At 39.9% G+C, this 27,279-nt stretch overlaps 1 protein-coding gene and 1 long non-coding RNA gene across 2 annotated transcripts in view; one reads left to right on the top strand and one right to left on the bottom strand.

Annotated features, from left to right (window-relative positions):
- The first annotated feature begins 789 nt into the window (after positions 1-789).
- The window catches only part of LOC111141433, a 47,524-nt gene continuing 21,034 nt past the window's right edge, over positions 790-27,279 (top strand). The window contains exon 1 of the long non-coding RNA XR_002640205.1: positions 790-847. This is a non-coding gene — a long non-coding RNA (uncharacterized LOC111141433). The remainder of the gene's footprint in view (positions 848-27,279) is intronic.
- LOC111141432 (phospholipase C beta 1) overlaps positions 24,591-27,279 on the bottom strand; it is a 671,787-nt gene continuing 669,098 nt past the window's right edge. The window contains exon 32 of the mRNA XM_022493977.1: positions 24,591-24,818. Within this exon, the coding sequence (XP_022349685.1) occupies positions 24,591-24,818 (228 nt within the window). The remainder of the gene's footprint in view (positions 24,819-27,279) is intronic.

Genomic DNA, 27,279 nt, shown 5'->3' with positions numbered 1-27,279 from the left:
TGTTTCTTTTATAATTTTCATTTATTTATTTAGTTTTAAAGTTTTTTTTTTAAATTTATTTATTTGACAGACAGAGATCACAAGTAGGCAGAGAGGCAGGCAGAGAAAGAGAGAGGGGGAAGCAGGCTCCCTGCGGAGCAGAGAGCCTGATATGGGACTCGATCCTAGGACCCTGGGATCATGACCTAAGCCGAAGGCAGAGGCTTTAACCCACTGAGCCACCCAGGTGCCCCTATTTTGTTTCCTTTAATTTAATTTTTTATTTTGGGAGGACACAGAGGGAGAAGGGAGAGAATCTCAAGCAGACTCCATGTTGAGTATGGAGTCTACTCGGGGGCTCTGAGATCATGACCTGAGCCAAAATCAAGAGTCAGACATTTAACAGTCTGAGCCACCTAGGTGCCCAGCATTAACAATATTTTAAAGTTAAAAAACAGAAACATTTTGATAAAATGCAGAAATGGCCCTAATTCTTTTCTCCTTTCTGTATCTATTGCCTTTTGAAATGTAAGTTGTATTTCCTCCCATCAGTAGATGCAGTCCGTGTCTTTACTCTGAATCAGAGCTGGCCTTGTGATTAGCCTTGGACAGCAGAAAGCAGAGGAAATGATTGTGTGCCAGTTTCAAGCTTAGGCTTCCAAAGGTCTTACAAGTACTCACTCTTGGAGCCCTGCCTCCATGGTGGGAGAAATCCCAGGCTAGCCTTCCAGAGATGAGAGACACATGAAGCCAAGATGGGCCCCTTAGCGGATGCCATCCTAGAGAAACCAAGTCCCCATCCAACCTCTAGAGAAACCAAGTCCCCATCCAACCTGGCAGCACAGTGCAAATCTAAAAGGGAGCCCAGGTAAGATCAGAGAAACTGCCTGGATGAACGCAACCCAAATTGCTGATTTGTAGAACTGTTTTTAACTTAGTAAAAGACTGTTGCTTTAAGCTACTTAAATCAAATTGGTGATTTTTGATAGAAATCTGGAAAAATGTCTTCCCAAGGGGAAAAAAAAATCATATGATGTGGAAATATTGGCCTACATGCCTGCTTAGCAACAATTGGGACTTGAGTGGATTTATCTCTATTAGAGGAGAACTGCAAAATGCAATTTGCTACAATTCTCACCACTCCCCACTGTCTTACAGCTGGCCTAATCTACTCATTTACAGGACCTGACTGGCCCCTATCATCATATTCATTTGCAACTCTAGTTTAAGTAATGGGACTATTTTGTGGGGGGCGGGGGAGGATTTGGGGGCAATTGAATAGCAGAATAAATGTGATTTAAAAAAAAAAAAAAGACAATCTGATGGCAGCCCATAGGACCAGGAATATGGAGTCAGGAGGCTAAGAAGCTGCAGTTGTTAGAGGAATTTTAGCAAGAGGGAATTTAGAAGACATTGCAAATATAAAGTATCAGAAGATTTTGATAACTGAATGGTTGGTCATGATGAAAATGGAGAAATTAGATTAGTTACGAAGGTAGAATGATGTACGTGGTTTATGAGCAAAAGCCAAACCTGTTCCCTTAGGAAGTGAAAGTGACTCCAATATAGCCTAAAATTAATAGCATTGACTTCTAATGATGAATTAATTATTTAGAGCAGAAATTGAGTTGATCAATCGGACCACAGAGTTCTATCGTAGTTGACACAGTGTGTTGAGTATTTTTTCTGTTGCTATTTAATAAATAAGCCAAACATTAGCAGATCAAAACAACTGCAGGCATTATCTTATTCACTCTAGGAGGGTTGATTGGGCTTAGCTTGTTGAGAAAAATTTAAAAAAATTTTAAATGTTACCTGTATTGGTATTCCCTCATGATAACACCTCACTTAATTGCTGAAACCTGGGTCTGAAGCTGAAAAATGCTAACAACTTCTACCAGCCCCCATGGGCTGAAAAATACACTTCAAACCAGAATATAGTTTTTCATTCTCTTTCATGTTTCTCTTTCCTTTCCAGAAAAATTTTCATACTAAATATTCCAGGATCTACTAACTTCAGGACCTCAGCAATTATTTGGGTCAAGGGCTGTGTATGAATCTTATGCCTAAAGAAAATTTATATTAAAAATATCATCAGACTCTAATATATAAAAGCAGTCAAAGTAAAGATGGTTAAGTATGTGTCACCCAGGGCACTTGGGTGGTTCTTGGTTAAGCATTTGACTTTGGCTCAGGTCATGACCTCAGGGTCCTGGGATCGAGCTCACAGTTGGGCTCCTTGCTCAGCAGGGAGTCTGCTTTTCCTTCTCCCCTTCCTCTGCCCCTGCTCATGTTGTCTGTCTCTCAAATAAATATTTTTAAAAATACGTGTCACCATCCTCTAGATATTAGCCTCACCCCGTGTGGGTACACCAAGTCACTCAGCTGCCTCCCCCAACACTCCTCTCCTGCTGCGTTATCTAAAATGGAGGGCTCCACAGAACTTGGTTTGAGAATCACCAGTTAGTTAGAATTCTGAGCAGACTGGGAAGCATGATTAGAAGAGAGCTTTTGCAGTGCTCTTAGCATAACATTACCATCACTGTCGCTATCATAATATCATAAAAGCATCTTTAGAAAACACAAAAAACCTGAATGTTCATAAATGTTCTGTGCAAGGTCAAGTGTAGAGTAAGCTATATAGTTATTATTTTTTTTTATATAGTTATTTTATTATAAGAAAGACAGCCCAGGCAGACAAGGCACAGAAAACAAAGCACCGGTTGAAGTAATTTCACAAATTCAAAAAGTCAATATTTTATGTTGCCCGTTCTATCCAAGCACTTACTTTGCCGTAGCCAAGTTTTGAGAAAAGAGGATGGGTTTGGCAATGGACTGCCTCCCATCTTTTTCAAAGTCAAGCAGAAAGATTCAGGAGCTGGGAGGCTATGGAGGGGACCTCCTCTTCATTAAAAATACAACTTACTTGTCTCAGGCATTGGCCACCACTCCAGGTGTAGTTAAATAATTCATCATGGAAGCCTATGGACGTTGGTTTTAGCATGGTCTTCCAGTGCAGCATTTTGCTAAAATGCAGATTCCGATTTGGCAGGTCAGGGGTAAAGACAACATTCTATATGTCTATCAATCCCCCAGATGATATTCACAGGCCACGCTTGGGGAAAAAGGGTCTAGAGAAACATCTGTACTGTGCCGGAAGGTGTAGATTTACATCTTCCTGGACAGGAAAGATGATATTTAAGAACTTCTGGCTCATCATTTGGAAACAATGACAAAATGTACCTCTTTCCCAATCCTTAATGGTAGCTAGACAAAGCTATTCATTTGTTATGGATGCTGGTAAAGAAGTGGAAAATATTCTGTATTATATGCATATATAACCCACACACATATATAAAGCATATAATATATAATGTATCGTGATACATTATATACATCTATATTTACATGAAATATACACACATGAGTACACACATAAAATATTTTCATCCATCAAGAATATATCTATTTAAACTTTCCTGTTAGACTACCATAGAGCAACGTTCACATTGAGCTTTGAAAAAAAAGACTGTAATGTCTTAACTTTAGTTCGTTCATTCATTTAATCAACAAAAAATTTGGGGGGTATCTGTTGTATCTCAGGCATTGGAAGAGAAACAAAACAATGTTCCTACCCTGGGATAAGAGATGGTGATTCAGAGTCTACTGCAAGGGACAAACATAAGTATCTAAGCAATGTGGCAAATTTTACAACAGATATCTTTACTGAAGTTCTCTCTCCGTATTGAGGGAAGAATCTTGACTCATTACCAAGCCTGAGAAGACATTTCTGTTTACAAACTTGTTATTGCAGCTTTCAACAATGCAAGTGCAAAATGAGAAAGAATTCTTGTCCTGGCAAGCATATGACTCCAACAGATGACTATTTTTTTTTTTTTTTTTAATGGAGGAGATTGTCTGATGGTGAGAAGTCAGAATTCCTGTTATGTTAAATAGCTTAAGTGAATGAAATGAAACCACCAATTCTTGACAACCTGCCAGACTGAATTTCCTGTGTTTCAACTGACTTTGGCATTTTTAGAATGCTGGCTTCCTTTTTTACTGAAGGCTTCTACTCAATATGTGAGTTTGGTCTTGGTCGTTAATCTTCTCTGGGGCAGGCAATGGCCTCTATGAGAGTCTTGAAAACAATTAAGATCTTGTCCATACAATAGCAATTTTCCTCTAAGGAGTTCTGATAAGTTTCCATCTCATCCTAATATTCTCAGATTAATTGCCAGAAGGTTCATCAAGCTCTCCAGGACTGTGGCCAATATCTTTAGAAACTTTGCAAGAATTAAACAAAAAATTCACCTTCTCCATGCAGTTATGAAGACGACATCCCTTCTGCAAACTACACCCTTGTGCTATGACTCAGGACTTAATTTCATCCTCCATTACCCCCTTAGTGGGGTCCACATGTTGCACAAGCCCACGCAGCAGTCCCGAATCTTCCTCAGTTCAGAAGATTTCCCCTTGGATTTGACACCAAGTTGGATAAACAGCAATCTGTTCCATACTCCAGATAGCTTGGTTAATGCTCTTAGGGGACTAGACATTTCTGGCACTGTTGAAATAGTCAATAAAACTAGGCAGAGACAAACTGAAGCTCAATTAAATTTCTAACAACCAGCAACATAGCAAACCTCTGAATGGGACAGAGGGGTGAAGAGCAAGTCTCAGAGACCAGGTACCTGGTTCTTTGGGATTTGTTAATCTTTCCTGACAAAGGATGGTGTAGGGCAGTCCAACCCATCCTCTGCCATCTTCTTATTTTTTTTTAAAGATTTTATTTACTTATTTATTTGAGTGAGAGAGAGAAAGGGGGGAGAGAGAGAGAGAGAGAGAGCATGAGCGGGGCAGGGAGGGAGGGGCAGAGGGAGAAGCAGATTCCTGCTGAACAAGGAGCTGATGTGGGGCTCGATTCCAGAACCCTGAGATCATGACCCGAGCTCAAGGCAGATAGATGCTTAACCAACTGAACACCTAGGTGTCCCCTTATTTGTAGTCATGTAGTACACAGAAAACAAATCTCTAATACTGGATACTCTGCCCATAGAAACTGTACCATTACCCAAAGACCACATCAATGAGTGGACTCATACTGTATGAGTCAGGAAGCTTTCATATCTTCCTAAAAGACAGGACATAAATGAGGGAAATGGCCTCTGTAAGGGATTAAGTCCTCTCTCATACTGACTGCCTCTCAGAATTGGCACAGTCTATATGAGTACCCATTTGTTTCCAGATTTGATTCAACTGTGTCATTGAATCTTGACAATAGTACTGTGAAGTTAGATTTTTTTATTTTTCTTTGATAGTTGAGAAAACAGGTTCACACAAACAAAGTAACTTTCCACATTCAAACAACTAGTTAAGTGATGGGACTGAATTTTGAACCTAGATCTTCACGCCTTAGTTCTGTTTTCTTAATCCCACAGTGTGACTTTGAACATAATGCCTGACCAGGAGAGCTCTAGATCTGGGGCAAGAGCCAACACCTGTCTCAGGTATTGAAATTGACTGAAGCAAGTGTGACCAGGATATAAATTCTCCTGGTATGTATCTACTGTATGTGTATCTTCTGGGGAATTCCTTGTTTAACTGCTTCAGTTCAAGGTCTTTTTTTGTGATTTTTGGAGAAACAGAAGGGAGGAATTGGAAGAAATTATTTTGGTTCAGTAGTTGGTGTGATATGCAGGACTCTGAGGAGATAGTTGGAGAAGATGAGTGTTTCATGTTATGCAATAAAATTTACCTCCACTTCCAGCGTCTTTCTGAGTCTTCTTGGAAGATTTATTTATTTTCTTTAAAGATTTTATTTATTTATTTATTTGAGGGATACAGAGAGTAGGGGGAGGGGCAAAAGGTGAGGAAGAGAGAGAAACAATCTTAAGCAGACTCTGCACTGAGCTCAGAGCCTGATGCAGGGCTGGATCTCATGACCCTGGTTTCATGACCTGACCCAAAGATCAAGGGTCTGATGCTTAACTGACTGAGCCTCCCAGGAACCTCTGAGTCTTCCTGGAAGATTTAAATTACCTTACTTTTTTTTTTTCTTTTTAAATGAAGGATTTTATTCCTTTGGAATGTGACTACATACCAAGATTGGCCCTGAAGTGGCTCAATTATCTTTGGATTCTACAGTAAATAAGGAATCAGAGACCCTGGGAAGTTCTCTCTTGTCAATCCACTCCTGACTATGATTTATTTCCCAGGTGTTTCATACATTAGGTTTTTAGGTGTACTACAAAACATCGGTGTGTGTGTGTGTGTGTGTGTGTGTGTGTGAGAGAGAGAGAGAGAGAGAGAGAGAGAGAGAGATATTCTACTCAGGCTTAAGTTGGCAACAGGTTCACCTTGCTTTATAGTTTCTTTTTTTTTTTTTTAAGACTTTATTTATTTATTTGACACAGAGAGAGAGAGATCACAAGCAGGCAGAGAGACAGGCTGAGGTGGGGGGAAGCAGGCTCCCTACCAAGCAGAGAGCCCAATGCAGGGCTCGACCCCAGGACCCCAAGACCATGACCTGAGCCTAAGGCAGAGGCCTAACCCACTGAGCCACCCAGGCACCCTGCTTTATCGTTTCTTCAGAAAAGGATATTTTAACAGAGTTTGTGCTGTATCCCCTGGTCCTGTGGCTCAGCCTTAAAGAAATAACTCACCGCGACAGTGGTTGGCTTTTATCCTTACAAGGCATCAAGACAGCAGAGTCAATAAGCAGTATTCATCGCAAGGAACCCCCCTCCCCCCACCCCAGGCACCACCTACTGCAGATTTCTTACATTAGATTGGTATCTGTTCATATGCTTGAGAAGTTTGCTTGCACATGTGACCACAGCAGAACTGGCCTAAGGAATGTGTTCTGTGCAGTTCAGCCTGTTTGGGAATAGGGACCATAGACAAGGGCAAAAAGGGACCTCAGAGGCAGGGCACAGATGGAATGGAAAAACCTTATGGTAACTGCACCCAAGTAATTACTTGAACATCTTAAATGAGGCATTTTGAATGTCTTCACCAAGGTCATTAGCTGTGTATGGAGCAAAGGCTTATTTTTAAAGTTTGACGTAGCCCAAGGAATGCTTTGTTCCTAATTTAGAGCACTTGTACTGAGAGGTTCCAAGACTTCGGCATCTGCTGCCACCCACCACGTGCTTTGCAGCAGGCCAAAGTCCACTTGTGGTGAAGTCCCAGCATCGGCCAGCTCCATAGGGAGCCAGCAAGGCCTGGGAGAGAGCTTGTTTGGGGGATTATTTAGAAAGAAAACTAGCTTTTTAAAAAAAGACATCTTGGGTTTGAGAGTTTGGATTCTATTTCAGTAAGTCTTCCCTTCTCTGACCTTTCTATTGTGGGGAGGGTATATTTCCTGGTCCTTTTGATTTAGGGTTTGGCCATGTGACTTGTCTTGGCCAATAAAATATTAGCAGACATGAAGCGGACAGAGGCCTTAACTGAACTTTGGCCGTTGATCTTGTTCTTGCACTCCAGTGATCTGCTATGAATTCTGGGTAGCGGCCACTCCTAGGAAGAGCAAACCTGAATTCAAGTCACAGTCTAGCTAGCCCACAGCCCAAAGCAGTACCATCCAGCTGAACCCCACCTAGATCGGCCAACCCCCAGAACCGTGATTGTGATAGTCACCTGTGCTTCTTATAAGCTGCTTGAATACTTGTTACACAGCATGATTATAACAACAGTTGACTACATGGAGCTAATGAATTTTATTTTTTTTTGCACCTGGGTGGCATTTATTTTAATCATGATAGAGTTAAGATTCCTTTAGCACAGAATATAGAAAGGGAGCTCAATCAGCTGTAGCCTGGAATTCTGACACAAGAGAAAGGAGTGGTCCACTCTCCAACAAAGATGACAGCTGCTCCCAAAGTAAGCCTGCAGAGATCCAGAATTAACAGATATCTAAGGGTAGCAGTATTTAAGTTAATTTTGACCCATAACTCTGAAGAAGTCATTGAAATTCCCTAGCCCATAGAAACTACTCGAAGAGTTGTTTTCAAAGTTTTGAATTTTATTGAAGATTTTAACTTCTTTAAGCTAAATTTAAGTTAAAAAATTAAACTTAGATTTTCAGATTTCTAGCTTTCTTGAAAAAAATCAGAATGTCAGAAAATGTTGAGCTCACATTTCTTTCTGATAATAAGTATGGGCACTGACTGTTCCCTTTAGACTAGGTATATGCCTTTCAGTTTGCTGAGGTGTCTGCCATGTTCTTTACTCACCCTCAGATATCTGTATGTTTTTATCACCTGCCAAATCCTTAAGCACTGGGGTTTGTAATATCTGTGAGGTCAACAAATCTTTCTATTTTAAAGAAATTCACGGAGGTAAAGAGAGAGGTAAAGAGAGGACCAGGTGCCCAGAGTAGATGCTCAATAGGGTAATCATACATCACTTTTGCCCAGGACAGTCCTGGTTTGATGCCTATTGTCCTGGGCAGATTTATCAATTTGCATGAAAAAAAATGACAGGGTCCTACATGGTAGCTGATACTGGCTTTCAGTACCCCAGGAGCACCTCACATGGCCTCACCATATGGTCTGGGTTTGCTCACAACATGGTGACCTCTGGTAGTTAGACATCTTGTGCTGTGGTCAAGGTATCCCACGTTACAAGGCAGAAGTTATATTATCGGACTGACTTGGCCTTAGAAGTCCCATAGCGTTACTACCATCTCATTCTATTGGTCACAGTGCTGCCCAAATTCAGGGCAGGGGACACGGATATCACCTAGGGCTGAATGACTAAGTAGTAACAGAGTGAAAGCTAGAGCCAAGTCTATTTACTTCACCCAATATTTATTCTTCTGGCCCAAGAAGCCCTGCGTCCATATTCCATCCATTTTTAACCTCTCCACCTGTATTATATCATTATATACATTACATTATTAATGTGTAAGCGCCTATGTAGTCTAAGAGAGCCAAGCTACAAAGTGGTCTTCAGATGGTCTTACAAAATCTAGAAATCACAGGCAAAATCTGTTTTTTATGCAGGCATCAATCAGAATTCTCTGTTGAAAACATGGTTTAAGAATTTATTAAAAGCATTAGATAGTTCACAGCATCCCTGAAAGGGTCTGGGAATCAGGTGTAGAACAAATGCAGAGTTAGACTGTGGACTGTTCCAGAACTGCTGCCTCTGCCCCTCCCCAGCTGTGATAGACCAGTGTGCCAGAACTTCCAACCACTCTTGCTTCTGAAATCCCAGTGTCTTTACCTCTGACCTAGCCAGAAAGTATCAGTGCAGTGCCTGCTTCCAAATGTCTTGTGCATTTGTACCTAAGCCACACAACCTAATCCACATGTCTGTGCCATAGCTGCAATTAAAGGAAGTGATTTCTAATGTCTACTCCAGGGATATGCAGATTAATAAGGTGGAAAAATTCTCAAACGTGAGGATAGCATTTATAAGGCGCTAAGAAGGCAAAATCATGAGAAAGTCTTCTATGTGAGTGTGGCACATATGTGTGCTTTTCTGAACCATGGGTTCCTAGTTTTCATCAGATTTTCAAAGAGGTCTCTAATATCCACATATCAAGAATCACTGATACACCAGTTCTTATATTAACACAAATCTACATGTTTGAGCCCATTTGCATATATATAAGTCTGATGTACTTTTCAGAATTGAGGAGTGTGAGGTCCAATGGTGTCTATCTTGCTACCCCAGTAATGTAATCCATTAATAGAAGCTAGGTGAATACTGAAATGGTATTTTTGTTGTTTTGTTCAATCTGTTTTGTGTCCCTCTTTTGGGATGATGGAAAAGTACAAAGTTCACTAAAGCATGGATTAATAAGGACACTTATTTTAATAGATTTTATTTGTTTGACTTCTACTTTGAGGACAGAATGGCAAAAACAAAAGAAAACAAAAACCACAGAAAGCTCCCAATAAAAAAATTGTTTTAAAAATATACTTTGAGGGATGGCTTAGACTAAGACACATTCAGCTTAACTTTCTACAATTTCCAGTACTTGATGTACAAGCAAATTCCCTGGAGACTTGAAAAATGCTCAACTACTTAAAAGAACAAACTTTTGTCAGAAATGTAGAGCAAATCATCTTGGGGGATTCCACACAACATATAATTAGGAGCTAAAGGAATCTCAAATCTGATGCAGAGAGAGCGTTAAGTGCTTTGTGCAAGATTAGCAAGTTCATGGCAGAGACTTAACTGGAACTGAGAACTTAGTTCCAACTTGGCATCCTTTCCTCCAAAACACCCTCAGGAAGGCTTGCAATGAAGATTTTGTATAAGTTAGTTACTACTGTGTAATAAGCCCACCCCAAAGTTGAATAGCTGAAACCAAAAACAATTCATTAATGCTTACAAGTTGGCAGGTTGATTTGGGGACAGTTCCTGCTACCTCAGCTGGGCTCCCTCAAGCTCTGTGGTCAGCTCCTGGTTGGCTGGGGGGTTTAGCTAAATTGATTGGGGTCTATCTTACATCTGGTACTTCAGTTGGGGAAATGAGGTCTATTCTCATGAGGTTTCTCATCCTTCAGCAGGCTAGCACAGAACTGCTCTCATGGTGGTGTCAGGGTTCCAAAGGTAGAATTTTAGTCTGGGAACTAGAATAATGGAGTCATCTCACTCTCTTGGTTAAAATCCATCATATAAAAAATAATAATGATAAAATAAAAAAATAAAACCCATCATAAGAGCAGTCCAGATTCAAGGTGGGAAAGAGACATGACCTCTTGATGGAAGAATCTACAAAGTCACATTACAAAAATATAGAGAGGCTGTGAAGAATTAGTGCCATTTTTCAATCAACCAAGGGTTAATTAATTCATTCAACCTCTGTTGATTGTCATCTATTGCATCTGGCTTGGTGTTACAATGAGCTCTGGGGAGAAAGTAAGGAATAAGAATCAATCTTGTACTTATTTCTTAGTGAAAAGTATCATGTAACCAAAACATCTGTTTCCTCAGGCAAACACTCTAGGTTTTATATCATTGTTCTGAAAGCCATTAGTCCTTAAATTTTGATATTACCCCTTCTATTAAAAAATCATATAAGAAATTCAGAAGTAACTTAGTGTGCATAAATTAAAATTGGCTTTGGTGAGAATAATTGACTTCTCAGAAGTGCAGCCAATAGGGAACTGTCAGGCTAGATGAGTTTTTACACATTTCAGAGAGAAATTGGAGCTCTAAATGCTAAATTTAGCTTATAAGGATATCATACATACATTTGACAACTTGAAGGTCTTTAGATTATAGGGAGAGTTTTTGACATCTCTATTGAACATTTTCCTATCAGCTGAAATATTTGATTGAGGTTATACAACGTCTCCAATACAAATGAACCGATTCCTTTTTAGACTATCATTGCCTACTTTCACAGATTATTGACAGTAATATATTCATGTTATCTAGATGAAGGGTCTGGTCTAAGATGCATCAAAGGTGTTTTTTTGGAAAATAGTTTTAAAAATTTCAAAATACACCAAATAGAAATTGAGTAACTGTCCTGCAGAAAACAACCAAAATGGTAGATAGAATAGAAACCTAAATATTTTCTTAAAGGTAATGAAGAGATGACAAGATAGCAAGTAATTAATAGGCCAAAATCTAAGGGAAAGATGGAATCCAGTGAAGTAAGCACAGTACTCAAGCCAATTTTATTCTGAGAAAATTTACCTATTTGGGCAAATTTGAACTTCAATTTTGATGGCCTTACTGACTGAGACAGATAAAAATGAAAATCTAAGAGCTTGTTTAAATTAGAGAATCTGACAGGCTGGTACCCCAAAGGTTTGGTATTTGAATAAACGAAAACCAGAACTAATCCTAATACTGTGTTTCTTATAAGTGCTCAAAAAAAGTTTGAGTCTCGATTGGAAGAAAAATGTGCCAAAGAGGTCATATCTTCAAATAAGCCTAACAATAATTTTCATCTTTAAGTGGACTATCACATACACTAGTGGTTCAAATCATTAAAAAGAACACTAAATATATCTGGGTTGGATACTTTTCCTACACATCATGCAGAAAGAAAACCAGATCTTTCTGTCAAAAAGTGTTTCCTTCCCAGGTTTCTGAGAATTCCCATAAATAATTTTCTCAAGAAAAATAAGCATTATATGGTAAAAAATAATTAAGTGCACAAGAAAATGTAGTACCAACAGAAGAGTCAGCAGAAACAGAACTGCGAAATTGGCAGATATAAAGCATTTACTATACATAAAGGGGAAAAAATAGAAACAATCTTCAGAGAACAGACACTGTAAAAAGTATCCTTAACAGTTTTACAAGAGTACAAAGTAAAATGTCTAGATATAAAAAAAAATTCAATAGCTGGAATAAACAAACAACTCAACAGACAGATTTAACAGCAGGTTAGACCCAGCTGAAGAGAGAATCAATTAATTGGAAAATAGGTCAGAAAAAATGTGATAAACTAGAAAGTTAGTTGAAAATGATAGTTTTCTCAGAGGCCATTATAATAAGACCAATGTGCCTAATGGGACAGGAAGGATCTCAGAAAGAGCAGAGGGGATTTGGGAGGATGTAGACAGCTGAAACAGCTAATTTTAGGTAAGTGGCTTTTCAAACTCCCTTTGAGTTATATGGGGCTTAGGCAAATAGTAAGCCAGATAAATAGCATAGAGGATAGCTTTATATCCCAGAATTAAAGTTCCTACACATGGTAAGATAGAATAACCCAATATATTGAACCACAGACCACCATGGACCATTGGAATTGAAAAGGCAGAGTGTGACATCAAACATATTCAAGTGAAAATTCAGATATGGTTGGTCTTAGAAGCAGAGAAGAGCAAATTTGGAGATTAAAGGAGACATTATCACCAAAGTTTCAAGCAATGAGATCAGAATGGATGGTGAACACAGGAATCTCTAAGGGAATACTTTCTTCACCATGGTTGGCCAGTCAAATAAAATTTGCCTTGCATATCATTAAGGTAATGTAGTCCCCTGGTCTTAAAGGACATTTTAGATGAGGTTAGGCCTTTTGGAAATAAAGAATTATCTACATTAATTCAGAAGCCTTTGTAGGGTATGCATTATTTTTATATAACTCAAATTGGTTCATTTTTTTGAGCACCCATCTGCTAAAAAAAATCTCAGTTAATTGTTTTCAGTTGCAGCTATGTTCCAGAAGATTTGTATAGTGCCAAGATATGCCAGAGGGAGGACCCACCTGATCTTCAGTTCATCTTTCTATGCAGGCATCCTCTGAGTCATCTGTTGTCTTGCTTTGTTCTTATGCTCCTGGTCCATTTATATCTAATGATTCTGCTTCATCTGTTCCATCCTTGGGAGTCCTGGAATTCTTTTGTTGTTTTTATGTTACTCTAGGATATAGGAATTTCTTGAAGCTTTCAAAGTACAGTTGCATAAAACTGACTGTGCTCACTCCAGGGTCTTGTTATTTCTTAGGTATTTTGCATAGGAGACAAAATTCCTCCATTAGCATTCCTTTGGCATCTATATTCTTAATATATCTCCTATATTTCTGTATTTCTTCCAGCTCAAGGTAAAGCTATTTTGTCTCATGATTTCTCCCAAATGTTTTCTCCATAACTGAAATCTTTTCCATTCTGCTGAAGGTACAGGCTTTTGAATAACAAAACCTAGGAGTACAGAATGACAAGACTTCTAGCTTTCCATCTTGCTAACTCCCTTCCCTGACTTACGAAACACAGAAAGACTTAAACTTTCTAAATAAAGGGAAGAGCTGTTGGGGAAAGTATTGGGGGGAAAAGACTATATTATTTTACATTTAAAAAATTATCCAGTTGCTTATGTTTGAAAGCAGTACTTTCCTAGATCCAGCTAAAGAGTGTCCCTGCCTTGAGCTCTGTGATTTTGTTCTGGTTGTGCCCTGCCCCCTATTACTGCCATAGAAGACATTTGCTGAGCATAGGGTACCTGCCAAACTGGAGACCACAACCCCTTTTTGGCCAAGCTTGGTATTTCAGAATTCCTGACCCAAATACCCTCAAGCCCAATTGTAGGGCCAACACAGGACTCTTTCCTAGGTCCATCCCTCTGAGGGTGGACCACCTTGAGATTATGTTCATTTATAGGCCTAAGACATGGAGAAGGGGCAATTCAAAGTTTACCATTTAAAAACCGTTATAATTCTGATTTCAGAGGTAGCTTTATAGGAATCAGTTTACCTTCTCTTCTATGTATGTTACTTACAGATAGAATGGGGCCTATCTTGATGTGTTGGGTGTTAGGATGTATTTCTTAGCTTGCCCCATATCACCTGAGATCATTCTCTATCCATCTAAGAAATTGTCTCTCTGTCTGAGGATGCTTTCTGGCCAAGGAGCATGTTTGGCCAATGGATAAGACAGTTGGAAGTGCTAGAGAGCTCTAATGTCCCACAAGAGAAACTCAACCAATGAGAGATGGGCATTTGTGGGTAAATATCTCAGATGATTCATGCCTAGTGGTTCAGTTCTGAGCAATGCTTATGGGGAGCGATCCCAGTTGCTCACAGTGATAACCTGCTTATCAAAAATAACTCCTTGCCTTTCCTCATATCCTTGTCTCACTTTTAAAAAATAGAAAAAAGAAAGAAAGAAAATAGAATAAATCAAGTGGGAATTGAGAGATATTTTGGGGGCAGATATTTTATCTGTGACAATCATATACAGGGAGAGAAAAAAATGGGAAAAGTATTTTTAAGACACTTTGTACTATCCTGTGAATCAAAAACCACTTCACCATTTTTTTTTAAGATTTTATTTATTTATTTGACAGACAGAGATCACAGGTAGGCAGAGAGGCAGGCAGAGAGAGAGAGGAGGAAGCAGGCTCCCCGCTGAATGGAGAGCCCGATGCGGGGCTCGATCCCAGGACCCTGAGATCACGACCTGAGCCGAAGGCAGAGGCTTTAACCCACTGAGCCACCCAGGCGCCCCCACGTCACCATTTTTAATAGAGATTTCAGCAAAGTTTGTCTCCCAGGTAAACTACTTGGATTCATACATTTCCTCTCAGTGGTATATGGATCGTATCTTCAGTTCAATAAGTTGGGGTTGCTTCTTGTTGCAGATAAAGGGTGAATCGCTTAGGGAGACTACTCTTAGAGGATGCAAAGGTGTTGTGTGTCTTTGGGTATTGAAGACCCTCTGTCTAGGCTAGGTGTATGTGCACATGCGTGCACGTGCATAATGGTAACGTTGTCACTGTAAAAGGGAAATAGACCTTTCTTCTTCACTGTGTTGGGGTAGAGACATGCAATATAAATCATTTTGAGGGATAGCCTTAAAGACATATTCCATTTGGGTGTGGTTATGACTGAAAAACCTGAACTTCTAAACTGATTGAGCTTGTGGTAGAACCAGCACTTGGAACATAGTAGGTATTTATTAAACATATGTTGACTGGATGTATTACTGGAAAAATGTTGACCAGGGAATATTTATATCCTCTACCAGTAAAAGGATAATTCTGCTCTGCCTGCTTAACTTGTGAGCCATTTGGGGGTCAATTGGGCAATACTAGAGCGTTCAGGAAGGTAGAATGATTTACTTTGGAAAAGTTAAAGAATTTAAAGAAAATACAATACATCCAGAAATGAAGATGAAGGGGAGAGAAGGCAGGATTCTGTACACATTGGGATTTAAGGGAGGTTGGGGGTGGGGAGAAGGAGTAGTACCCTTATCTGTTGTCTCTCTGTGACATATAGAGAGAGGAAGAGAGGGAACAAGCAGTTTTAACAGACTTTGTAATATGTTATGAATCAAATTCTATTTTGGTACATTTTATAGAAATTTCTGTACAAATTTCCCTCTCATTTTCAACCTTCTTGTTGGTCTTGAACTGGTGTTAATGCTTCCTAGAGATCGGGCTTTCTATTGGTTTTAAATAAATGAATATATAACCTTAGGTTCTCATGGAAGAGATATTTCTTTGAAATTAAAAAGGGTATATTAGGATATTTCATTGATGGTAAGATATACTTTTAGGCTGTCTGAAATCAGAATGTGTCTTTATGTTTGATGAGGAGTCAAAGTTTAATTGGCAAGATTTTTTTCCTTTTTTACTGATACATCCTTTTCCGGCACGTTAAACTTTTTGACAGCATAAGTTCAATAACATGTTCTGAAATTCACTTCAACTTTTTTTTTTTAAAGATTTTACTTATTTATTTGACAGACAGAGATCACACGTAGGCAAAGAGGCAGGCAGAGAGGGGGCGGGGAGAAGGCTCCCTGCTGAGCAGAGAGCCTGATGCGGGGCTTGATCCCAGGGTCCTGGGATCAAGACCTGAGCCAAAGGCAGAGGCTTTAACCCACTTAGCGACCCAGGTGCCCCTACTTCAACTTTTAAAGGCATGAGAGACTGTGGACTCTGAGAAACAAACTGAGAGTTTTGGAGGGGAAGGGGTCGGGGGATGGGTGAGCCTGGTGGTGGGTATTAAGGAAGGCCTGTATTGCATGGAGCAGTGGATGTGGCACATAAACAATGAATCTTGGAACACTGAAAAAATAAAGTTATAAAAAATGGTAAGAAAAATAAAATAAAGGCTATGTGATGGATAGTTCCATGATAATATTCAGTATTTCACTAGTCTTTAATAAGTTTCTTTCCATAGAAAATACACTGGATTCCAGTGAATTCAACGTCATTATGAGACTTATTTTGCACCCTGTTTTTAGGAGGAAGAGAGAAATCTGGGAAAATAAACAAATATTTGACATTTAGTAAAAATAAGCAAATGATTTTTTAGATTCACATAGAAAATAACCAGTACCATTTTCTAAACAATCCCCAAATATTCAGTGGCCCAGGGGAAAATGATAATTGTGAGAGACTTTATAAGACAGAGATTTGGGCTAGAGAGGCACAAAGGGGACTAAAGAACAAAAATCAAGAAAGGGGGCCCAGATTTTAAAATAAATATTTACCCAATTTAAAAAGGGGCAAAAGATTTAAATAGACATTTCTCCAGAGAAGATACACATATGGTCAGGATACATAACATCATTAATTAAGGAAATGAACATCATAACCACAATGACATACTACTTCCTACTCACACAAAACAAAACAAAAAACCAAAAAAACAAGTGCTGGCAATAATGTGGAGAAGTGGGAACATTCAGGCTTTGCTGGGAATGTAAAATGGTGCAGCCACTTTGGAAAACCATTTGATAGTTCTTCGAAAAGTTAAATGTGAAGATTCCATGTGAACCAGCAATTCTACCCCTCGTATGTACCCCAGAGAACTGAAAATATATTTCCAAGCAAAAACTTGTACACGAGTATTTATAGCAATATTATTCATAGTTATCAAAAAGTGGGAACAACCCGAATGTTCATCAAGTGATGAATGAATAAATAAAATGTATAGACAATAGCATATTATCCAGCCACTAAAAGGAGTGAAGTACTGATACATGCTACAGCATAGATAGACCTTGAAAATTTTATATGAAGTGAAAGAGGCCATATCCATAAGGCCACATATTATATAAATCTAATCATATAAAATGTCCCAAGTAGATAAATCTACAGAGACAGAAAATCGATTCATAGTTTCTAGGGGCAAGAGAGAGAGAGGAGGTGGGGTACTGGGGAGGGAATGAGGAATGCCTGCTAATGAATATGGGGTTCCTTTTTGGGAAGATGAAAATGTTCTGGAATTAGAGAGAAGTGACTGATGAGCAACTTTGGACTATATCAAAAAATCACTGACATGTGTACTTTAAAAGGATGAACTTTACAGTATGTGAATTATAGCTTGATAAAAGTGTTATGAAAAGTGTACACACAGAATATTCAAAGTAACAGCTGGACTGTGAGTGGATTCCAGGGGGGGAAGAATGGCTCCTGAGTTCTCTCTTGTGGGCAAAATAGGCTCTTGTTACCCATGGAATGCAAGGTGAGCCTCGTCTTCTCTACCTGTGTCCCAGAACCTAATATTTGGTGACTGACCTACTTTAATCACTTACTCGCTGTTTTATGTTTTGGAGGTGGTGCCATACATCAGAGGTCAAGCTTGTGGGTCCTGTGTGGTATCACTTACTATTACAGAGTTATAGACTCATGAGGTCCTTAAACAAGACTGTGGTTTTGAGTTAATGACATTTATTATGTCTATATCAATTGTTTCTTGTTCTCTATCTTAGAACTAATATCTTGATGAGTAAGTAATAGCATTAATAGGTAGATGAGCAAACAAATTTATTCAACATAAATGCAATGTTTATTGAATGATTACATCATGGTTGATGAGGGGTTCATTGGTAAGTGAGGCATGATGCCTGGCATCACAAGTGTCGGCGGGGGATGCAGTTATATGTAAGACGGCCCTTACATTAGCGTTGGCACGTGCTCTATATGTGGAAGAAAGTACAAGATGTTTGGTGGATTGACTGCATTAGTGGATGTCATACAGACCACCCTGTGTCCATATCCTTTTCCCTATACTGTTGTAGTGTCTTCCCACTCTTTATCAGGACTGGTCTTAAGACTTACTTTCACCAATAGAACATGCTAGAAGTAATGGTGTGCCACTTCTGAGTTTAGACTTCATGAGGCCTGAACACTCATTCTTATTTTCCAGATCCTAACCTCTGACATGTGAAAAAGCCATTGCTAGCCTGCTGGAGGGTAAGAAATCATATAAGACAGTGCCATGTCAGCCCAGTCATTCCAGCCACAGTCCCAGACATGTGAAGGAACCCGGGTCAGATCAGCCACCAACCAAGTCATGGCTGAATGCAGATGTACACATGAGCCCAGCTGAGATCATGTCAGCCCAGCCCGGATCTGCAGAAACAACCACCCTCCCCTAGACTCCCAAAGAATAGAAAATGATTGTTTAAGACACGAAGTTTTGGTGGTATTTGTCATGCAGCGATAGACAAGTGATATAGGATGTTATGAGAGCACAGATGATGAGGCCTGACAAAAACCTGGGTGAATGAAAGAAGGCTTTTTAGAGGAAGTAATACTTATGCTATAAATCTGAAGATGAATAGGAGTTAGCCAGGGAAAAGAGAGAATCTGAGTGTGTGTGACTGTGTGTGTGTGTGTGTGTGTGTGTGTGTGTGTGTGTGTGTTTTGAAGAGGTGTTCAAGGGAAGAAGAAACAGAAATAAACGGTCTAAGTAGTTGAAGGAATAATATTAAAAAAGTTGAGGAAGCAAGATGGCCCAGAGGGCTGGAATGTGGTGTGGGAGAGGAGAATTAAGAGACAAAGTTAGAGGAGGGCCTGGGTGGCTAGTCAGTTAAGTGTCTGACTCTTGGTTTCAGCTCAGGGTATGATCTCAGGGTTGAGAGACTGAGCCCCGAGTGGGGCTCTGCCCTTGGCAAGGAGCCTGTTTGATTTTTTTCCCATCTCCCTCTGGCCCCTACCCCACTAGTGTTTCTCTCTTAAAGAGAGAGAGAGAGAGAAAGTTAGAGAGTCAAGTGGGAATCAATTCGTGTAAGACCTCAAACATTTATTAAGGAGTTTAGACTTTAGCCTGAGAACAGCTGGGTCAATAAAGGCTTTTAATCCCGTATTTTGCTTTTGTATGATCAGCCTAGCTATAGTATAGTATTCTAGTATACTAGTATGGTACAGTCTAGTATACTACCGTCTAGACTAGTTTAGTATAGTATGGTTGCAATATTTGGGACAAGTGGATTGGAGACCATTTACAAAAATCTTGGCAGGAGGGAGAGGGTGGTGGCCTGAGTTTAGGGACGAGCAGAAAGGACAGAAAGTCAATGAATCTGAGGGCTGTCATAGGGTCAGAATTGACCCAACCCGTGATTCCCTGGAAGGGGGATGAGAGAGCTGTCAAAGATAATGACATTTTGGTTTGGGTGACTGAATTGATACTGATTTTGCTCACTGATCTAGAACACAAAAGAGGTGGAGCAGGTTTGAGTGTAACTACACATTCAGTCGGGGCACACTGTGTGAGGCAGGTCATATTTTCCAAAGAAGGCCACACCTGCATGTTTGTTCCACTCATGCTCTTGGGTGTGAGCCACGGCCACGATGAGATGGGGTCCATGTTTGTTCCTTCCTCTTGCCTCTGGGAAGGGGCTTGTGAAAGCACCAATGATTGGGGTCCCAGATAAGTGATAGTATGTAACTTTGAGGCTTGGTCACAAAAATTTGGAGACAGCTCCTACCTGGCTTTCTCTCAGGAGACTCGCCTTTGGAATCCCGCCACCATATTGTGGGAAAGCCTAGGCCATGTGGGGAGGACATATGTGGGTGTTTCAGCCCAGCTACCCAGCCAGTCTCTCTGCCGACATATCATCAACGACCAAACATGTGAATAAATTCATCTTCAGAGGATTCCAGCCCCCAGCCTTGTAATCTTCCAGTCGAGGTCCTGGATACTATGGAGTAGAGACACGTCATCTCTGCTCTGTCCTGTCTGAATTCTTGACCTACAAAACTATGAGAGATAAGAGATAATTCTTATCATTTTAAGCAACTGGGTTTTGGACTAATGTGTAATATAGCAGCAGGTCACGGATATACTATATACAGGGTGCCTATGGCACATTCTCATAACTCACACGTATATTCCTTCTTTTAAAAAAAAATTAATGTTGGTGCGCCTGGGTGGCTCAGTGGGTTAAGCCGCTGCCTTTGGCTCAGGTCATGATCTCAGGGTCCTGGGATCGAGTCCCGCATCGGGCTCTCTGCTCAGCGGGGAGCCTGCTTCCCTCTCTCTCTCTCTCTCTGCCTGCCTCTCCGTCTACTTGTGATCTCTCTCTGTCAAATAAATAAATAAAATCTTTAAAAAAAAATTAATGTTGTGGGGGGCTTGGGAGGCTCTGTAAGTTAAGCATCCAACTCTTCATTTCAGCTCTGGTCATGATCTCAGGGTCATGAGATCAAGCCCTGTGCTGGGCAAGTAGCCTGTTTAACATTCTCTCTCTCCTCCTGCCACTCGCCTCTAAAAATAAAGAATCAGTGTTGCAAACTCTTTATGTTTCATAAGAAAAAGTTATAACAAGTACTCTGTCAGTTCATCTCCACTATTTGTTAGCAAACTTTTTTTTTTTTTAAGATTTTATTTATTTGACAGACAGATTACAAGTAGGCAGAGAGAAAGAGGGGAGGAAGCGGGCTCCCTGCTGAGCATAGAGCCTGATGCAGGGCTTGATCCCAGGACCCTGAGATCATGACCTGAGCCGAAGGCAGAGGCTTTAACCCACTGAGCCACCCAGGCACCCCTGTTAGCAAACTTTTGACTGTTCTGCTTTCCTTAGCTTTGGTGAAGGAAGGGAGGGATGGTCTCTAAAACGGAAGTTATGGACAGGTGCTCGGTCATTCCTGGACAGGATGGTAGATCGATAAAGTAATGACAGTGGTGCCCTCTGGCACATACATTGCAGCATCCCAAGCTCCTGTACAGACACAGATGGGCTGCATCAGGGCGGGCCTTCTGTCCCTAATGACTGGTGCAAAAAGCACTCCCACCATCCCGCCCATCAAAAACAAAAAAAGGAAGAAAGAAAAAAGTTTGCTCTGACAGCAAGAAATGACACACCTGGGTTGTGTTAAGAAATTTTTATTGTTTCCTTTGGATTTGTGATGAAAGCACATAAAATTACAAGTGGAAGAAACATCATGCCACAAAATTGCATAGAATTATTACAAAAATGTGAATTACGCATTTTAAATAATTTGAGATAGAGGAACAAAATATGTACACTTTAAGAGTTTCAAATACTTTGTCCTATCTTTTATTTTTCTTCTGAAAAGGCAAAAGTCACAATGTCCAATCCATCACAAAGAATATTTATACAGTGCACACGCGCAACATTAAATTCAAAGTAACGCAAGCAATGGCCCTTTCTTTCGGAATGATTGAATGACCGCTTATCTATTACAGGAGCATTAATGAATGAATGTACGGCGATGTGGAAATGTTCAAATGAAACGCTGGAAACCAAAAACACAAGGCATGTCATCAGAATTTTGAAAATTGGTTTTCACGGCCAAAACCACGCTATTCTCAGTAGTGTAAGGGTATCAGAGGGGCACGGTCTAATTTACTACACAGCTCTAACGCTCTATTACAGGAGAAACCACAGTACAGAATTTTACACATTCAACACAGAACAAGGAAAATACATAAAGGCACAAAACTGCACATCATATAGACCCTTTTTCTTTATCTTACTCTATTTCAAGTAATATTAATATTGTTAAATGATAGTATCGCTGTAGTAGTTTCAATGAGGCAAGATGGACAGTGTTCCACACTACCCCACAACTGCAAAAAGTGTCATTGTACAGATATAAAAATGTGATTACAGTAAATGGCCAGATACAAATGTATTGCAAAATGACTAGAGTCACGAAGAGAATGCAATCCCACTACCCAAACAGTTTTATGTAAGTCAAGGTCTTTCCACTTCTGTCTATCTGGACTAAAATGTGAGACAGTGTTCTGTAATAATCATCATTGTGTTTGGTATGAATGCTATTATTAGTTCATTCTTCTGCAATGTTAGACAGTCTACAATTTTATTTATAAAAATGCAGCTTTCAATTGTGCCCATTCTTGCTTCCTTACGATTAATGCCTTTCTTTCAAAGTGCAAAAGTAGAATGATTTACAAAAGATTTATCTTTCAGTGGAAGATAAGTTTTATTAAGTGTGTAATTAATACCCCAAATCCTTCAGATCAAAATATAATCATCTCCAAAGAGGATGGGATTTTTTCTCCTTGTGTCTTGCCAGATGTGTTTTTTTTTTAATCAAATACTCTTGCCTCATGTTTGAACTAAGTCTTCGTTTTGATTAAAACTTAACTGTGATCCCTAGTTATTGCTTAAAGTTAAATAAAATAATTTGCATAAAAATATTAAATTCTTGAAACACAATTTTCAGGACACAACTGGTTTTTGCATTTTAAAAAGTTTCGCTAAGCTATAATCAGACAGGTTTATTTTAAAGGAAAATAAAGCTGTGAGCATCTTTCTTCAGAGCTTTAACTTCAATGTTCCTTGTGTTACTCTCTAAATTATATTTCCCTCTATATAATTATTCTCTCTTACTTAATTTCCTTCAATAATATTTTTGATCAGTTTTCCCATGATATAATTTGTTTTTCTTATGCCACCAACATAGAAACTTAACAAAAAGACACAGTTAAGTGAATTAAATGTACATAGTATATATATAATGAAAGATTTTTTATGTTTGAATAAAGTCAAAATCTGTCAGACTTAAAAATTATGAAAGATACTAATAAATTTCCATATTGCTGTCCTATACATTTTTTATATATTCTATTAAAACAAGCTTAAAATCTGATACTTAAAATCCAGTTTTTGATCCTGCAAAATATATATCAAATTCATATTCTAAGCTCTAAATCTACCTCAACTTGCATCAACAGTTCCATCAACTGTTTCTTAGACTTTCAACATAATTTAATAGTTACATAATATAGATAGATGTTTGACCATTTTCTTCTCTGGGTATTTAACCCCGAATTTGGGTTTAAGTCTTGTGGAAGAGACTTGGGTCACTGCCAATTAAAATACACGCATCTATACTTGTATGTGCGTGTGCTTGTGTGTGTGTGTGTGTGTGTACTTACATGGCCGTGTGTGTACATATATACATGGAGATACTATATATCATTTATATGTGGGTCTGTGTATTCTCTAGATAAATATTCAATCTTTATCTCTATAGTAAAAATAAATGAATCATAAAAAATGTGAGACAGCAAAATAACCACTGGAACCTGTTCCCCCTGATTGAATCTCTGCTCAACATCTATCAGCTTAACCATTTTTATTCAACCAGACAGACTCTGTAGTTATTTAATAATTTCAGGCCAACCACCAATGAATACCCAGACTTTGAGTGCAAATAATCACTTCGGAAAGCACAGTGCCTGGGAAGTGTGTGGCCAGTTTGCTCAAGCAACCCAGTGTATGCGCCATATTGCTAAGTCTTGGGATAGCTTCACTGGGCAAGGATACAACCAAGTGACTTTTTTTCAAGAAAGAAGACCAAACTTATTCGAATCACTATGGTATTGAATAAAGCCATGTCAGCAACAGATACATTGATGCCTCTATGATAAATAAATTAGCAAACTGCAAGCCTCCAGTGCTTGCAAAGCAAAGGATAAAACAATTTAATATGCATGTTAACTTGAAGAGATGGTAGTTGAGGGGCAGTTAGGAAAATGAATGCTCAAAGTTGGCTGTTCGATAGTGTTAAATAATGCTACGCATTTCTCAAACTATTCCTATTACTTTGAAATACTTTACACCAGAGCTTCAAATAAAAACATGAGCTTGATTTTCTTCAAAAAAGACACTGTCCTTCGTTAAATGTCCCATGGAGCCCGGAAGTTGCCTGCTTTGAATTTACTATTGGCAAGAAAACAAAAATCCCACATACATGCACTCTCCACAAGCAGACCTGCAGTAGTGTCCACATAACGCATGGAGCCTGGGCATGAGGATGTTGGCATGGATCCTTCTAGAACTCTCCCTGTGTTGTGGATTGTAGGGTAAAGAATGCTTCTCAGGAAGATGCCCCCGGGCAGTGATTTTTGTAGTAAGAGAGAGTCGGATGAAGGGGCCATGCATGCTTTGAAGGCCTGGCAGGAACAATCACAGAGGAGTATCAAACTCTTTTCCTGGGTTGTCTCCTTCCAGCTCGTCACTGGAGGGAGGCCTGTGGTTCATTTTTCCAGGCTCTGAGGCCAGGGAGGGAGGGGCAGAGCTGTGGTTGCTGTCTTCACTGATCTTCCCTTTCATGGCTTCCTGCACGAACTCCAAGATCTCCAGGGGCAGTCTTTTGAACTTGTCTTGGTATTCTTGCTCCAGGTCTGTCTGCAGCTGGGAGACATCAAGAGAGGAGGATGGTTTTAGGTCATTTAGTTTTCTCTAACCACCCGCGTGGAAACTCTTTGAAAGAGACATGCAAAGATGGGGGAGGAATAAATTAATGTAAATACCATCCGCGGGGTACCTATGGAGAAGATGTAAAACAGAATGTAGTTGAACACATCATGTGTCTGCAGCTGAAGGTCAAGTTCAGGTTCTGTGGGGCAGAATAGGGCTAAAGACAGGCAACAGTATAAATACACACACACACAGACACAGAGGCGAATCTTTTGAAAAAGTTTACAGAAGTAATATGCTGCGATCCGAAGTTCTTAAATGAAGGGACTAGAAGCTACTGAGAGCTGGGCGTGCCAGGGTCAGCCATGCATCAGGCTGGGGAGAGGGTAGAGGTGGCTGGAGAGGACAGGGGAGCTACAAGTGGGCTTCATAAAGCGCAGTCAAGTACTTCTAGAGAGAAGCTCAGTGCATTTTTTTTTTTAAAGATGTCATTTATTTGACAGAGAGAGATCACAAGTAGACAGAGAGGCAGGCAGAGAGAGAGGGAAGCAGGCTCCCTGCTGAGCAGAGAGCCCGATGCAGGACTCGATCCCAGGACCCTGAGATCATGACCTGAGCCGAAGGCAGCAGCTTAACCCACTGAGCCACCCAGGCGCCTCCAGCTCAATGCATTTTTAAAAAAGATTTATTTATTTATTATTTTAGAGGAAGAGAGAGGGCGAGGTGAGGAGCAAAGGGAGAGCTTTTCCAGCAGACTCCCTGCTGAGCGTGGAGCCTGTCACGGCTGGATCTCACCACCTTGACATCGTGACCTGAGTGGGAACAAGAGTCAGGTGTTTAACTGACTGTGCCACCCACGCGCCCCTCAATGCATTTTTATGAACTGAACATACTCCTATAACCAACTTTAACTTCTGTTTTGCCTCCTTTTTCTTTTCATTCTAATTTTATTTGCCTTGTATATTGCTTTAGCTACCTCATAAACTGTCTTTTAATTTATCTGTTTAATGCTCTGGAGAATGCCCAGACTTTTAAAAGTCAGAGAACTGTTTCTTCAGACTTAAATGGAAGCCGTAATCATAAAACCAGTGAAGGCTGGGTGTCTTCTGTAGCCAGGGTGAGGGGCAGCCAGTGGTGGGTGCTGCCTGCTGGAAAGCTCTGCTGTGATGGACCCCATTGAAACACAGAATTTTATTTTATTTTTATTCTTCTTTTTTTAAGATTTTATTTATTTATTTGACACACACACAGAGAGAGAGAGAGAGAGAGAGATCACAAGTAGGCAGAGAGGCAGGCAGAGGGGTGGGGGAAGCAGACTCCCCACTGAGCAGAGAACCCGATGCAGGGCAATTCCAGGACCCCGGGATCATGCTGCTTAGTCCAGGGTTAAGACAGTGCTCAGGGCATGTGTTCCTTGGAGCTGTGACCCCTTTCCTTGCTCACATTCTGGACAATGTCAGCAGCATGAGAACACCCTCTTTGGTTCAACCCCTTTGCTTGTGCTTTTATGCTGGAGAAATTCTTGTCTGCAATTCTAAAATCCCCCAAAGTTCTGAAATCCAGAACTTTTTTTGGTAAATTTGGGGTAAACACATAGACATTAATTGATATGAAGTTATTTATAATCCTTATATATTTCACTGAATGTGAATATCTATGCACGGTACTGTAGACATATTAATTTGTTTGACTGTGAGGATGACCAAGCCCCCTCCTAGAGTATTATGCTCGCAGTATATGCATTACATGACTTTCTAAAATCAGAAAAATTATGTATTTCAAAAGACAAGGATCCTAAGAATCTCAGATGATGGACTGAGGATCTGTTTGAACAATATTCCCCCCCCCAACCCACCCTACATCAAAAAGTGCCGGATAGGGTCGCCTGGGTGGCTCAGTCAGTTAGGTGTCTGCCTTCAGCTCAGGTCATGGTCTCAGAGACCCCGGGATCCAGTCCTGCATCGGGCTCCCTGCTCAGTAGGGAGTCTGCTTCTCCATCTGTCCTTCATACCACTCTCATCCTTTCTCTCTCTCTCTCTCTCTCTCAAATAAATAAATAAAATCATTTTTAAAAAGTGTCTGATAAAAATGACTTAAGTACTGAAAGTCAACTATTCTTCCCAAATATAAAATGTAGGGTATTTATGATTATGTCGCGCTGGCATATGAATTCTAATAAGCCAAGGAGGAAGCATGCTATGAGAAGGGCACTCATGGGGCTTTGAGATTGACATTGCTACAATGGAACAAAGGCAACTTCACACACAGCTGCTCCCTCCCTGTGAGGAACAAGTGAGCCATTGGAGCATCACAGAGGAGATGACAATGGCCAATTCTTTCCCAACCATTTAGAAGGGAGTGGGGGCTTTTACAGAAGTGAAATCTTAGCCTGGTGTTCACCAGTTCTCATTAACTACCACACAGGTCATTCATTTGTCTCATTTTTAATTCAGCA

The sequence above is a fragment of the Enhydra lutris genome, unplaced genomic scaffold (assembly GCF_002288905.1).
Source record: "Enhydra lutris kenyoni isolate GAN:26980312 unplaced genomic scaffold, ASM228890v2 scaffoldscaffold6, whole genome shotgun sequence".
Taxonomy (NCBI): Eukaryota; Metazoa; Chordata; class Mammalia; order Carnivora; family Mustelidae; genus Enhydra; species Enhydra lutris.
This window is presented reverse-complemented; position numbering and strand designations above follow the sequence as displayed.